The sequence below is a fragment of the Mustelus asterias genome, chromosome 23 (assembly GCF_964213995.1).
Source record: "Mustelus asterias chromosome 23, sMusAst1.hap1.1, whole genome shotgun sequence".
Lineage (NCBI taxonomy): Eukaryota > Metazoa > Chordata > Chondrichthyes > Carcharhiniformes > Triakidae > Mustelus > Mustelus asterias.
In genome coordinates this window covers 40,637,590-40,653,016 of record NC_135823.1, presented here as the reverse complement: position 1 = coordinate 40,653,016, position 15,427 = coordinate 40,637,590, and the positions used below count along the sequence as shown (strand labels likewise).

General features: G+C 41.1%; 2 protein-coding genes across 7 annotated transcripts in view; one reads left to right on the top strand and one right to left on the bottom strand.

The window, feature by feature from the left end:
- flii (FLII actin remodeling protein) overlaps positions 1-4,326 on the bottom strand; it is a 69,492-nt gene extending 65,166 nt beyond the window's left edge. Inside the window, exon 1 of the mRNA XM_078240381.1 lies at positions 4,231-4,326. Within this exon, the coding sequence (XP_078096507.1) occupies positions 4,231-4,293 (63 nt within the window). The 5' untranslated portion in view covers positions 4,294-4,326. The remainder of the gene's footprint in view (positions 1-4,230) is intronic.
- A 95-nt stretch (positions 4,327-4,421) lies between these two features.
- On the top strand, positions 4,422-15,127 carry LOC144510672 (mitochondrial dynamics protein MIEF1-like). Of its 6 annotated transcripts, XR_013500671.1 has the most exons (6): positions 4,514-4,822; positions 7,510-7,557; positions 8,921-9,072; positions 9,871-10,036; positions 13,186-14,415; positions 14,581-15,127. XR_013500671.1 is itself a non-coding variant. In XM_078240373.1 (5 exons), the coding sequence occupies exons 3-5, from the start codon at positions 8,929-8,931 to the stop codon at positions 14,238-14,240; spliced, it is 1,365 nt and encodes a 454-aa protein (XP_078096499.1). In that variant the 5' UTR covers positions 4,514-4,822; positions 7,510-7,557; positions 8,921-8,928; the 3' UTR covers positions 14,241-15,127. The 6 variants fall into 6 exon arrangements, 3 of the variants coding, with proteins under 3 accessions (XP_078096498.1, XP_078096499.1, XP_078096497.1); XR_013500670.1 differs by lacking the exon at positions 7,510-7,557 and having other exon boundaries at positions 4,422-4,822; XM_078240373.1 differs by having other exon boundaries at positions 13,186-15,127.
- The last annotated feature ends 300 nt before the right edge of the window (positions 15,128-15,427 follow it).

The following is a 15,427-nucleotide window of genomic DNA, read 5'->3' as shown; positions in this document are numbered from 1 at the left end:
TTTAGACTTAAATTTGGTTGGCATGATTGGGAAATTTATAGATTACACAAAATTGGCCAGTTGATAGTGAAGAGGATAGCTGTCAGCTCAAGAATGATATCAGTGGTTTGGTTGAGTGAGCAGAGAAGTAGCAAATAGAATTCAATCCAGAAAAGTGTGATGTAATGCATTTGGGGAGGGCAAGCATAGTAAGGGAATGTTCAATAAATGGGTAAATATTGAGAGGGTTTGAGAAGGCACAAAGCCTTGGAGTGCAAGTCCACAGGTTCTTGAAGATGGCAGGTCAGGTGGACAAGGTTGCCAGTAAAGTATATGGAATGCTTTCCTGTATTGGGCAAGGTATTGAATTCAAAAGCAGGATGTTATGATGGAACTGTTTGTGTACAGTTCTGGTCATCACATTACAGAAAGAGCATAATTGCTCTGTAGAGAGTGCAGAGAAGATTTATTTAAAAATTGCCATGACTTGAAAATTGCAGCAATGCGAAGAGATTGGATAGGCTAGGGTTGTTTTCCTTAGAACAGAGGCTGCTAAGGGGTTAACTAATTGAGGTGTTCAAAATTATGAAGAGCCTAGATAGTTAAACAGGAAAGACTTGCTTCCTCTAGCTGAGGGATCAATTACCAGAGGACATAGATTTAAGGTAAGGTAAGAATTAGAGGGGACATGAGGAAAACTTTTTTCACCCAAAGGGTGGTGAGCATCTGAAATTCACTGCGTCAGTTGATAGTCAAGGTAAAATGCTCAACTCATTTAAAAGGTACCTGGATCAGCATGTGAAGTGCTGTGACCTGCAAGATGACAGACCAAGTACTGGAAAATTGGATTAAAATGAGTGGCTAGTTTATTTTTTATCTTTTTTGGCCGGTGCAGATATGATGGACTGAATGGCCTCTTTCTGCACCGTATCCTCTCCATGGTTCTATAACAAAGAAAACAATTAAATATTGGAATGTTGAAATATTATTTTGTTGTTCTAGCTTTTAGCAGGTAAGTGTTGTACCATTATATTGACATGTTGTTGATTCACTGGCAACAATAGTGCATGATGTGGAGATGCCGGCGTTGGACTGGGGTAAACACAGTAAGAAGTCTAACAACACCAGGTTAAAGTCCAACAGGTTGAACCCGGGTCCCTGATGCTGTGAGGCAAACCCATTGTAAACCCCTGGTGACGGAGGCTCCTCTGAGAAAATCTCCACACACAAAGTTCTGGACTTGTTGGACTTTAACCTGGTGTTGTTAAACTTCTTACTAACAATAGTGCACCACATTGTAGTTCCACTGTCAGCACTTTGGTTTGTTCCAAAGATTTATAATTAATTTTGTACATTGACTTCTCTAATCACCCAAATACTACAAATGTCTAATCTAGCCAGTTGCTGGAGGATTCTGGGGTCTGAAGCGAGTCTTTAGGATTGCATATATTTTTATACAAATAGCATAATTGTCAAGATCAATGTCGTGATTACTTAAAAACTGGTCCTCCCCTGCACCCCTCCCCACCCTCAAAGACCTTGCTTTCACCTCTAAAATATCAAAATTATAAACAATGAAAAGCAAAATACTGCTCTAATGAAAGGCTATTTTGATCTGAAACATTAACTATTGTTTCTCTCTCCACAGATACAACCTCATGTGCTGAGTGTTCCAACATTTTCTGTTTTCATATAAAAATAACAAAGCTAGAATAAGACATACTTGGGGTAGGGAAGAGGCAGGGAGAGAGAGAAGCACTAGTAAGCTGTTCAGAATCTTGTTTCCGTACTTAACATTGAAAGTTAAATGTTACAATCTTTATAATTTAGTATTGTAATACCGTTGTGATTTTCCATATCAAAGATCGGAACAAAACTGATCAATCTCAGACTTAGGGGTAAAAATCAAACTAGTGGAGAATTGAAGTATCAGAGTAGATTTAATTTTAAGCATCATGCCATTGCAAAAGTGTGCACATTAATTAGTCTTTTCCCCCCCACAAACATAGTGCTCCCACAGGTCAGCTATCAACGAGTTCATAACGACTCCCTTTCGAAGCAAATATGACAAGTCAACATGATGCTCAAGTCACCAATGTAATGTAGGAAACACAGCAGCCATTTTGCATACAGTATGGTCCCAAAACCAGCAATGAAATATATAATCAGGTAATTTAACTGATGTGGATTGAGATATAAATATTGAGGGGGCATCAGGCAGAACTGCTTCGTTTTACAAGAAATTATTTTATTCATTGGCAATATTCCACAAACAAATTATGTGTAAAAATAATTAGCGACAATTAAATTAATAACTTTGAAATACAAAATGTAAAGTTTTTATTGTTATGAATGATGTACCATCTAGATAACAGTTTAATAACCTTGACAGGAAAGGGGATTCACAAACTACTGATATAACATTAAATAATAATGTAACATTACCCAATTTTGACCATGTTTCAGCCCATCTGCTAATGATACCCTCATCATTTTTTTTTAAATCTGAAGATTTAGGTATTCCAATGCATTCCTGGCCAATCTTCCACATTCTTCCCTATTCTTCCCTTTGCAAATTCAAAGACATTCAAAGCTCCATTGCCCATGTCGTAACTCACACGAAATCCCATGCACTCGTCTCCCTATATTTGCTAACATACATTGGCTCTCAGTTAAGCAACATCTTGATTTTAAAATTCCCATCTTTGTTTGAAAATAGTTTCTTAGCCTCACCCATTTTTATCTCTGTAATCTCTTTCAGCTACACAACTTCACTTAGATCGTTCAGTCCACAATTTCCAGCCTCTTTGGCATCTCTGATTTTAATCATTCCACCATTGGCGGCTATTCTTTCAGTTGCCAAGCCACGAAGCATGGGCATTCCCTCACTGAACCTCTCTACCCATCTTTAAGTCACTCATTAAAATCTACCTCTTTGACCTGATCATCTGCTCCAATTTCTCATTATGTGGCTCATTGTCAAATTTTGTTCCATAACATTCCTGTGAAGTATCTTGGGGCTTTTTACTACATCAGCTATTTACAATACAAACAAGGAGTAGGCCATTTAGCCTCTCAAGCCTGCTCTGCCATTTAGTATGATCATGGCTGATCTGACAGCAATCTTGATCTATATTAAAGACATAGATGACTGTAACATCCAAGTTTGCTGACAATGCAGTTAGGTGGAAAAGTAAGTGGACAGGAGGATGCAGAGATACTTCATAAGGAAAGATACTTTTTTGATTGGGCAAGAATATGGGCACTATAAGCGTGTGCTTCTCCACTTTGGTAAGAAAAATTAAAAAGAACATATTTTGAATTGTAAGACTAGGGAATGTTTGCATTTAGGGAAACCTGGATTTCCTGTACAGGTATCACAGAAAGTTAACACAGGTACAGCAGGCAAATAGAAAGTCAATTGGTATGTCATTTTTGTTACAAAGGGATTGGAGCAAATAAGTCTTACTAAAATTACACAGGACATTGGAGAGGCCACACTGGGAGTGCAGTTAGTTTTGGTCTCCTTACCCAAGGACATACTTGTCCTAGAGCACACACAACAGGGGTTCACCAGACTGGCTCCTGGAATAAAGGATCATCCTGTGAGACGATAAGAGTAGCCTAAGTTTATATTTCCTGGAGTTTAGAAAATTGTGAAGTGATGTAAACTAAACATTTTTAAAGGGGCATGGCAGGGTAGATGCTGAGAAAATGCATCCCCAGTTGAGGATTCTAACACTGATTCAGAATAAGGGGGCAGACATATAAGGGTTGTGAATCTTTGGAATTCTCTATCCCAGAGAGCTGTGGATGGTCAGTTACCAAGTCTCTTCAAGACAGAGTTGTATAGATTTTTGAGTATTAAAGGATATGGAGATAGTGCAGGAAGGTGGAGTTGAGGCAGAGCAGGCGTAATGTTGTTGAATGACGAAGCAGGCACGAAGACCCAAATGACCCAATGCAGTTCCCATTTCTTACATTATTAAAGGAGCTACGTAAATACAAATCGTTGCTGCTGTTAAATTGACAACTATATATAGATAATATCGGGAACTTCGCCGATATTGTACAGACATCAAGGAATGTCAAAATGTTTCAGGACATAAATACTAAATTACGAGACGAACAACACCCAAGCCGAGGCTCCGGGTCTTTTCAGCCTAACTCACTGACTGAAGCAACTGACAACACCGTGATAGTAAACCTAATTACAGTTCATTTGTATTCAGAATACCTGAACCGACTTACTTTGAAGTCATTCCCACTCAAATCTACGCCTCTGATGAACGGCAGAACCCCGGTGGCCGCCATGTTGAGAGTGACAGTTGATCGCGCGCTCCTCAGCCAACCAGCACGAGCCCCCGCCCTTCCTCCGCTCCTTATTGGCGCACAGCCTCGTTGTGTGGGCGGGCACTGACAGATATCCGGGCGTTGTGATTGGTCCAATCCGCTGTTAATCGGGAGTGTGGTCGGAAGGTGCGGTGCTCCGGTTTCCGGATGTGATGTAATCTCTCCGCCACCGCTGTTGATTGGCCAGCCCAGCTGTCAGTCACGGTGTGTGGACCCGGCCGGGGGGGGAGATTGCGTCGCTTCCAAGAAGAAATGGAGCGAGCGGGAAGGGGGGGACTCGGGCGCGGGGTGAGGCGGACAATGTCGGTCCGGGTGGCGAGTGTGATCCCCAGCTACTTCATCCAGCTTTCAGCGACATTAACCTCCCACAAGCTGTGCCCACTTCAGTAAAAGGTATTTCCAGAGCCGGCCCGGGAGAGCGCAGGCTGCCGAATGATTGACAGGTGCTTGTGGCTGGGCTAACCTGTCAATCATTTAATCCTCCCAAAATGTAAGTCAGGTTTTTATTAAAACATTTAAATTAAATTATAGAATTAATTATATTATTGAATATTCTCGTTTGTTTAAAAAAAAGTTTCAGATTTACCGCGAATGATTAATTCGGAAATGAAGTCGGAATATTGACTTTGGACGCTTTTGACAATGTATTTATCTTTATTGGAAATTGCAGATTACAATATAATAACTGAAGGGATTTTTCTTTGTGTGTCAGTCTCTGTCGAGTTATTTTCCCGCACGATCCTATTTATTTCTAAAATGTAGAAACAGAAATGCTGGAAAACTCAACAGGTCTGGCAAGAGTCTGTGTGGAGAGAGAAACTGAGTTAATGTTTCGAGTCCACTAAGACTTTTCGGAACTAATGCTGCCAGACCTGCTGAGGTTTTCTAGCACTTTCTGTGTTCTTTTACTTCATATCTCCAGCATCTGCAGTATTCTGCTTTCATGCCAACATTTATTTCTGAATGATCTATTGTTTTCGTTTATAAAATGCGTTAAGCAGCTAGCTCTATGTGTTGGCAGTCCAGAGGCTAGAAACTAGAAGCAGGAGTAGGCCATTCGGCCCTTTGAGCCTGCTACGCTATTTATTTTGATCATGATTGATCATTGAATTCAATATCTTAATCTCCCATTCCCCCCTTTAGCCCCAAGAGCTATATCTAATTTCTTCTTGAAATCAGACATTTCGGCCCCAACTACTTTCTCTGGTAGTGAATTCTACACATTCACCACCCTGTGGATGAAGAAATTTCTCCTCACCTCGGTTCTAAAAGGTTTACTCTTTATCCTCAAGCTATGACCCCTAGTTCTGGACTCCCCACCATTGGTAACATTCTTTCTGAATCTATGCTGTCGAATCCTGTTAGAATTTTATAATTAATTATGAGATCCCCTCTCGCTCTTCTAAACTCCAGAGAATATAATCCTAACCGAGTTAGTCTCTCCTCATATGACAGACCTGCCATTCCAGGAATCGGCCTGGTAAACCTTTGTTGTACTCCCTCTACAGCAAGGACATCCTTCCTCAAATAAGGATACCCTTCCTCTGTTAAGGACACCAAAACTGCACACAATACTCCAGGTGTGGCCTCACCAACACTCTATGTAACTGCAACAAAACATCCCTATCCCTACACTCAAATCCTCACTATGAAGGCCAACATACCATCTGCCTTCTTTACTGTCTGCTGTACCTGCGCGCTTACTTTCAGCGACTGATGCATGAGGACACTAAGTATCTACCTCTCTCAATTTACATCCACTCAAGTAATAATCTGTCTTCCTATTATTGCTACCTCACGTTTATCCACATTATACTGCATCTGCCATGCATTTGCCCACACACTCAGCTTGTCCAAATCACGCTGAAGCATCTCTGCATCCTCCTCACAACTCGCCCTCCCAACCAACTGTATATCATCTGTAAATTTGGAGATAACACATTTAGTTCCCTCTTCCAAATCATTAATATATATTGTGAATAGTTGGGATCCTAGCACAGATTCCTGTGGAACCCCACTAGTCACTGACTGCCAATCTGAAAAAGACCCATTTATGCCAACTCTTTGCTTTCTATCTGCTAACCAGCTTTCTGTCCATCTCAAGACATTACCTGCAATCCCATGTGCTTTAACTTTACATAGTAATCTGTTATGTGGATGATTTATTTTGGCAGATTGCAGTAATGCTGCTCAGAACCCTGACCCTCTTCTGCATGGAGCAACCCATTGCTCCCTGTTGCACTGACCGACATGCCAATGTTTTACCCCCACAGCCTATTGCTGTCGAGAGAGAATTGTGTCATTGACAGGCATTCGTCTCAACATCCAAAATAGGAGTGGAAATAGGCCATGTGGCCCCTCGAGCCTGCTCCACTATTCAATGAGATCATGGCTTTTCTGTTTGTGTTGAGTTCCACATTCCCCATCTATCCCAGATAATCTTTGATTTCCTTGCCCAATAAAAGTGTCTCTGCCTCTGCCTTAAAAGTATTCAGTGATCTGGCTTCCACTCTTTTTAAGGCAGAGAGTTCCAAAGTCGCACAGCCCTCTGAGAGAAAAAAATTCTCCTCATCTCTGTCCTGTCGGAAACATCCTTCAACATCCACCTTGTCCACCTGGGGGCAGCATGGTGGCTAGCACTGCTGCCTCACAATGCCAGGGACCTGGGTTCAATTCCAGCCTTGGGTGACTGTCTATGTGGAGTTTGCATGTTCTCTTCATGCCTGCGTGGGTCTCTTCTGGGTGCTCCAGTTTCCTCCCACAGTCCAAAGATTTGCTGGGTTAGGTTGGCTATGCTAAATTGGCCCTTCGTGTCAGGGGATTAGCAGAGTAAATGTGTGGAGTTGCGGGGATGGGGCCTGGGTAGGATTGTTGGTGCAGGCTTGATGGGCTGAGTGGCCTCCTTCTGCACTGTAGGGATTCTATGATTGTCAATGCCATTCAGGACCTTTTTTACTTCAATCAAGTTACACCTCACTCTTCTAAACTCTACTGGAAACAAAACAAGCCTTTCTAACCTACCTTCATAAGACAATCCGCTCATTCCAGGTATCAATCTAGTAGACTTGTTCTGAACCAACTCCATTGCACAGGACAAAGTTAAATGAAGTATCAGATGATGATCAAACTGGTTCTGTTCCTATTTTTAATATGGCATCTGTACCTCTTGTTTCCAAGGATGCAGCTACTGGTATCAATAACGATTTGGTTTGCAGCGATGGAGTGGTAAGAGAGGATGCTTCTGTATTGTACGATATTTTTGATAAACTGACATTCTCTTACCTACTCAGCAGGGAAGCTTTCTAAGGATCTAATGTATCCGCAATTTCAATAATTATAAACACTTCTATGGTATCCTTTCTCAGCCTCCTTTTCAAGAGAGGAAAGGCTCGGGATCGTCATCTATCCTGATCTGTCAGTCGTTCACATAAAATCTGGGAGTAAAACATGCCTTTCTCTGTATCCCACCAATTAGAACTTTATTGTTCACACAAAAGTGGAAATTTGTCTTTGGCTTCACCTCCAGTATTACATAACCATACAGTCATCAGTTTAAAAACAATGAATATTTCATGGATAATATACATCCATACAATCATAACACGTTGCACTGTGCCGTGACAGCATTTACTGCAGTTGAATAAATAAAATTAATAAAAACAGTAGGTTGAGTTTACATTGTTATTTAATAAGCTTACGGCACTGGGAACAAAGATTTTTCCCGACAATAGGTATTCTAAAGCGCTGACCCAAAGGGAGCCTTTCAAATTGAGGATAAGAAGAATGAGAGGGATCACCAATGATGGCCTGACCGTTCCTCTTCACTGCATTGTTAAATAGGTTAGCAAACTGTGTCCGCTCTTTACCAATGATTTTACCTGCAGTTTTGACAATTCTGGCCAGCTTATATTTGCATTTCACGCTTAGATTACGGTATCAGACTGTCATGTTGAATGTTAGGATGTTCTCTACCAGACGTTTGTATACATCTTGACTCATTCTAAACCATTTCAGTTTTCTAATTAAAAACAGATGTTGGCTAACCTTTTTAAAAGTACAGTCGATATTCTCTGTGAAGCTTAGCTCATGATCTATATGTGTTCCCAGATACTTGAAACGCTTGAATACTTTGAATATTCTTCTGTGTATCCCCTCCAGAGGCTGGGTCAGGAGGGAGTAAAGGCCCTTAATTCAAACTAAAATCATCTGCTTCTGATTGCTATCCATGTATTCCTGGTGCAATGTGTGAATGTCAAAGCAGCCCCTTGAGCATTGTCACCGAGCACAGGGTCGTCCTTTGGAACAACTCTCACCGTAAGCCAACTGTAACTGCACTTCTCCATAATTCACTGTGTTCTAAGTGTCTTTATGAGCAGGAATGTGTTGCCCAGGTGCCACAGGATTTGGGCATTGCTGAATGTCTTTCACAGTTAAGTAACCCATCAACATTTTTCACCCAAACTTGTTTGTGGAACCTTATGCCAGCAGACATCACTGCTTTTTGGAATAGGGAGGGAACTGAAGAAAACTATGATTTAAGAATTAAAAATGTATTATTTGTAATGTTTTCCCAAATTACTTTTATCAGAGTTCAGAATGGCCAATATTGCCCAGGGAAAAGGAAAGTGGAGAGACAGTGGATTGGGAGATGTCATCGACTTCCTGCTGGCGAATGCCCGGCTGGTACTAGGTGTTGGAGGGGCAGCTGTACTTGCTATTGCCACGGTGGCCGTTAAACGGGTGAGTTGGTACCGCTGACATTTTTAGTTGGACTTCTGTGGGCTAGCACGGTCGGTTTGCTCAATTGGCTGGATGGCTAGTTTGTGATGCAGAGCGGTGCCCACAGTGTGGATTCGAATCCTGTACTGGCTGAGGTTATCTCAGGTGGCACTGTGGCACAACAGTTAGCACTTCTGCCTCACAGCGCCAGGGACCTGGGTTCAAGTCCCGGCTTGGGTCACTATGTGGAGTCCCCATGGTGTCTGCGTGGGCTTTCTCCGGGTGCTCTGGCTTCCTCCCATAGTCTAAAAGACGTGCTGGTTAGGTGCATTGGCCATACTAAATTCACCCTCAGTGTACCCAAACAGGTGGCGACTAAGGGATTTTCACAGTAATTTCATTGGTGTTAATGTAAGCCTACTTGTGACACTAATAAGCTTTAAACCTGTTGCTATTGTGATTGTGTTGAGCCTACACACGGTTTATTGTCCAGATATTCAATGAGCCCCAGCAGTAACACAATTCTAATTGTAGCGAATTTATGTTTTCAAAGGGGTGGATAGGCCGTAGATCACTCTTTGGGGTTGGGCTCAGATCACATGAATTCAGCATCACTCACGCTCTTTTATAGGATGATTAGGAGGGCTGCTTCACGTGTCCTTGATGACCATAGACAACGGTGAAGTCAGAGTTCCTGTTTTTGAAGACTCTATATTTACTCCTTTGGAATTGTTCAGTTTTGAGGTCTGTCAAATTATTAATGATTGAGTTTTTACATGGAACAAAGCAAACTTTTTGAGATCCTCTGTGTTTTTGCAGATGTTTGACAAGGCCGGTGACCCACCAGACAGCTCCCTGGACAAGCCAGTCAAACAGCCAGTAAAAGAAGAATACAGCTGGATTGATGCACCCCCAAAACTGGTGAACATACAGATTAATGAATCTCTGCACAGAATACCGAGTACCAAATCCAATCATGAACAAGGTAAAGCTGTATTCCTTAAATTGTAATTCTCCGGTGGACAGGAGGTGGAGGAAGACAAATTAGGGAATGGAATAAAAAAAACACACACTAATCATCATCAGGAATTTCAACTATCCTGATTTTAATTGGACAGAAGAGGGAGGCAAGGGGGAGACAGAAATGGAGTTGTGTTTACAGGACTGTTTTCTAATAGATAAAAATATTTTTCCAGCATTTACTATTTTTATTTTGGATTTCCAGCATCTGCAGTATTCTGCTTTTCAAAGTAAAAAGTCAAAAAAGAGAAGATTCATAGTTGGATCTAATAACAGGGAATGAACCAGAGCAGATAAGTAGGGGAGTATCTAGACAACATTGACCATGAGGACATAACTATGACAACAAAAAACAAGCAAAGAGATTGGATAAAAGCTGAAGAGGCATACATTAAGGATAGAGGATAAGCAAGAGGTTTTGAATACAGTAATACTAAGGTCTTGATTCAATTATATTGAAAATTAGTTAGACCCCACCTGGACTATTGTGTGTAGTTTCAGTCCCCTTACTCAAAGGATATTATTGCCGTAGAGGAAGTTAAACAAAGGTTCACTGTACTGGAATTTTGAAGAATGAGGTGATCTCATTGAAACCTACAAAATAATTAAATGAATAGACAGGGTAGATGCAGCTAAGATGTTTCCCTTGGTTGGGGAGTCTAGAACCAGGGGTCAAAATTTCATAAGGGGGATGCAACTTAGAATCGAGATCAGGAGGAATGTCTTTACACAGAAGGCTGTGAATCTTGAATGCTGTACTCCAGAGTCCTGTGAATGTTACGGTACAAATTGATAAGATTTCTAATTAGCAATGATGTAAAGGGTTTTGGGTATAGCGTCTGTAAAAGGCATCAAAAGTGTCCAATCGGCCATGATCATATTGAATGGTGAAGCAAACATGACTGGTTGAATGGCCTACCCCTCTTCTGTTTACATATAGATAGCAGAGGAGTGGATAATACCAGAATATGAAGAGATTGGGAGAGAAGAAACAACATAATTAGGAAGGCAAAGAGGAACAGTGAAATTAAATTGTTAAAGATCATGAAACATAAGGCATAGGAGCAGAATTAGGCCACTCGGCCCATTGAGTCTGCTCCACTGTTCAATCATGGCTGATATTTTTCTCATCCCCATTCTCCAGTCTTTTCCCCATAAACCCTGATCCCCTTATTAATCAAGAACGTATCACTGTCTTAAAGATAAAAAAATTAAAAACAAAATAATAAAACATTTTACATGCATATCAGTGAAAAAAGGAAAGCTGTCATGGGAATAGGACTATTAAGGGATAGATACTATAATACCCAAGATAATGATCCAGAGATGGCAGGCATATTAAATAATGATTTATCTACCAGGGAGTTGGAACAGTTAGACGAGACGCTGAAAGATAAAAAGAGCAAAGAGATTAGCACTTTTAAAATATAAAAGGAATGTATTGAACAAACTAAGCAAAATCTGGATAATAACCCTGGTCCAGATGGATTGCATCCAAGTATTTTAAAAGAATCCACATTTAATAATGTATTAGAAAAAAAGTGTAGTGGCAGAGCTTAACATTGGGATCAGGAAAAATAATGGAGAGAACAGGAGAACACATCTAGAAATGAGAAATACAATAATGAACAGCCAGCATGGAATTCAAAGGAGAAAATTTTGCTTGATCAATCTCACTGAATTTTTTGAGGATGTAACATAGACAAGATAATGGATCTGAAGTTTCAAAAGGCATTTTACAAGGTTCCCCATAATAAACTAATGAATAAGGCCAGAGAATGTGGGGCAGGGGCAAATGGCAGAATGAATTGCAAACTGTCTTCAAGACTGAAAGCTGAGATTTCAGTAAAAGGGTATTATTGAGAGTGACAGAAGGTGGGACATGTGCTACAAGGATCAGTGCTGGGACCAATATTGTTCACAATTTATATTAACAATTTGGACTTTGCCATCAAAAGCACAATTTCTAAATTTGCAGATTGCATTGGGAGGGGCAATAATCAATATTTGGAAGGTCAAAGTCTAAGCAGTGCAAAGAAACAAAGTACAAATACACCAGTCACTAAGAGCTGCAGCACAAGTTAACAAGGCCAGGAAAAAAACCGTATTCGAGACTTGGTTTCTAGAGGAATTGAATTGAAAAGTAGGAAAGTTGTGCTGTTGGACCATACTTGAAGAATATTTTGTGGAGTTCTGATTGTAGGCATTGGAGAGGCTGCAGAGAAGATTTACAAGAATACCAGGAATGTGTGGGTATACAAGATTGGTCGGATGGGTCATTACTCTCTTGAAAGAATAAGACTGAGGGATGACCTGAAAGTGGATATAGAAATAATGTTTTTTCCTGTTGGGAAGAGTGTAACTAGAGGCTAAAAAGACATTCACCAAGAAATCCAACAGGGAATCCAGAAGAAACTTCTTTATCTAGAGAATGGTGAGAATGTGGAACTTGTAAAAACGGAGTGGTTGACGTGAATAGTTTAGACCTTTTTAAGGGGATGCTAGACAAGCATATGAGTGAAGACAGAGGCTAACAGTAGACCTGATGAGCAAAGATGGGAGAAAGCTTGAGTGGACCATAAACACCACTGGCATGGCATAGTCTGGTTGGGCCAATTAACCTAATCCGTGCCCATATATATCCAGGCAAAAAATCAGTCACATCACATCCCTAGCCTCAGGGACTGCACTCTGTCAGTTATTTCTCCACTCATTGTGCATTGAAACTGTTCTCTAGAAATCAAATCAATTGCAAAAAACTTTGGAATGTTTAAACGTTTTGTGGATAATGGCACTGAACCGTGTTGAAACCAGCAAGATCCCAGGAATTTCACTCCACAGCAGAGAATACATTTCCCAGATCTGTTTAACCCAAATATTTGGGAAGTTTAGAGGGTTCTTTACCCTCTATCTAATTTGTACTGCACCTCCTCGGAGTGTTTGATGAGACAGTTTAGAGGGAGATTTACTCTATATCTAACCTTGTGCTGTACCTACCTTTGAACATATAACTTATGTTTCAGAGAAATTATGTTCCTCATCTTGCTTAGCTTAAATTTCACATTTTTTAATGTTCCAGTTAAGTCATAGGAACACTATGATTGTATTTTCCAGGGAAATGCCAAGATAATTTATTGGAGAGCATGACACCTGACAGCAGTAAAACTGACCACTGTGTCAGTCTGCAGGAGAAGCTTCTAGCCTATTACACACACCGATCCATCCCTCCGGCAGAGCTAAGCAGAGCCAAGCAGTGTGCAATGAACATCTGCACAGAGCTGCAGAAATTTCTTCATAGTAAGCACCCAGGTGTGCCCCTGGGAGAGATGCACCTCAGTGGTAGTCTGTACAACGACCTCCAAATGGTGGCCCCTGACCATGTTTGCCTCATACTGCCACTGCTGCTCAAGGATAACCTGTGGACCCTCGTTGCAGGGGAAGAAACTATATTGAAGGTCCCTGATCTGTGGATGGTACGGAGGGATAACATGGAATATTTTCCCCGAGGCGTCAGTTATTGGGATAAATTTATTGTGGGAAGATACCTGTCACCAAAATTAATCGTCGAGGTATTCCATAAAATGGTGCTGGAGAGTATGAACTGGATGGCGATCAGTACTTTACTGGATTGTATCATTCGACCAGAGGTTTCTGTTGAAGTCCTTCAATTGAAAGTGCAGCATGACGGGGAGAAACTTCTGTGCATTGATATCCTGCCCATGATTGAAATGGAAGACATCGTACTCCTCTCCAAGCCACAAATAAGGGGCAATTTTGTAAATGTATGGCAGCAGAGTTTCTGGGCTGCCGAGACTAGCAGGCTCCGATCCATGGATAGTACAGACATGGGCTTCAGATTCTGCTGTTTGAAGGTGCTGAAAGCTGTCTGCAGGGACCAGGCACCACTGAGGAAGCTGACAGGCAGCCAACTAACCAATGTTATCCTGCACCTGAGCCAACTGGAAAAAGACTGGACCGAGGAAGCACTGGCCGAGCGGGTCCTTCAAATACTCAAGGAGCTCATTGGCTACTTGGAAGTGGGCTGCCTGCCAGCCTACTTTAACAACAAGGTGAATCTGTTGTCCAGTTTATCAGAAGAAGAAGTTGATGAGATCGGTTACACCCTCTACTGTGCTGTGTCACATTTGGACATTCTGTTAAATCAATGACAGGAACCACAATGTAATGTCACACTAACATCAGATCAGAATTTTCTATTAAGTCTACAGTATTGGAACTCAAATTTTAGGTAATAAAAACAGAAAATACTGATTAAACTCAGCACGTCTGGCAGCATCTGGGGGGAGAGAGAAACAGAGTTAATGTTGAACCCAAAGAGAAAATGCTGGAAAATCTCAGCAGGTCTGGCAGCATCTGTAAGGAGAGAAAAGAGCTCACGTTTCAAGTCCAGACGACCCTTTGTCAAAGCTAATGTTGAGCCCATGTGACTAGCTGTAAGACCTGTTGGGACTTGAAACATTAACTGTGTTTCTCCCCTGATGCTGCCAGACCTGCTGAGTTTATCCAGTGTTTTCTGTTTTTCTTTCAGATTTCTAGCAACTGCAGTATTTTGCTTCTATTTAAATTTTAGGTGATTACTTTAAAAGAAACACACTAACTATCCGATGTTAACAACTGCTCTTCTACAACCCAAGGGCTGCACTTTACCCATGAGCTGAGTGTATGTCAGCAGGTTGTTGACAATGGGAGATATTGCTCTGGAGCTGATCCTAGCCTGACATGATTATATGGGTCATGGGACAGCAAGGCTGACTCAGCATAGACTTAGGATCCACCATGGAATCCTATTCTGAGCATTTTTTTTAATGCTGAGTTCTTGTATGTTGCTTCAATGCAAACTAAACAGAAATAAAAGCGTAAGTGAATTATCAGAACTGATGCCCATCTCTCGGGAGCTAATAATGTACACTGGATCAATGACTGGTCAGATTTTGAGGTGTTCCCTTTCACGATGGTTGCAGGTCTGGACTGGCTGAAAATCTGATATGTTATGATTAATGTCCTCTATTAAAAAGTGTTTTATTCCAAACAGGTAGTATGTTTTCTGTCCACTTATTTTGCGCTCTCCTGTGGTTCATAGTCAGCCACCAAGGCTTCAGTGTCATCCATTTTCCAGATGGTCCCGAGCTCCTAAGAACATAAACCCAGACAAGAAACACCTTCAGGTTTGAATGTGCTGACACTAACTTATATGGATATAAATGTTAGGATTATTGCCGTGTCCTGCTATTTAAGTTAGAATTAGCTTCTGTTACTGTAAGTTTTGGGAATACAATTATCCAAATCGGGAAAAGCTGTTCAGTTGTGCCGCAATAAGAGGGGGAGCAAATCTTGC

Bases quoted from the DNA above. Each gene is read 5' to 3' on its own strand.
- LOC144510672 (XM_078240371.1), top strand. From the start codon at position 8,574: ATGTGTGAATGTCAAAGCAGCCCCTTGAGCATTGTCACCGAGCACAGG. The intron at 9,073-9,870 runs GTGAGTTGGTAC...GTGTTTTTGCAG, and splicing joins CCACGGTGGCCGTTAAACGG to ATGTTTGACAAGGCCGGTGA. The intron at 10,037-13,185 runs GTAAAGCTGTAT...TGTATTTTCCAG, and splicing joins CAAATCCAATCATGAACAAG to GGAAATGCCAAGATAATTTA.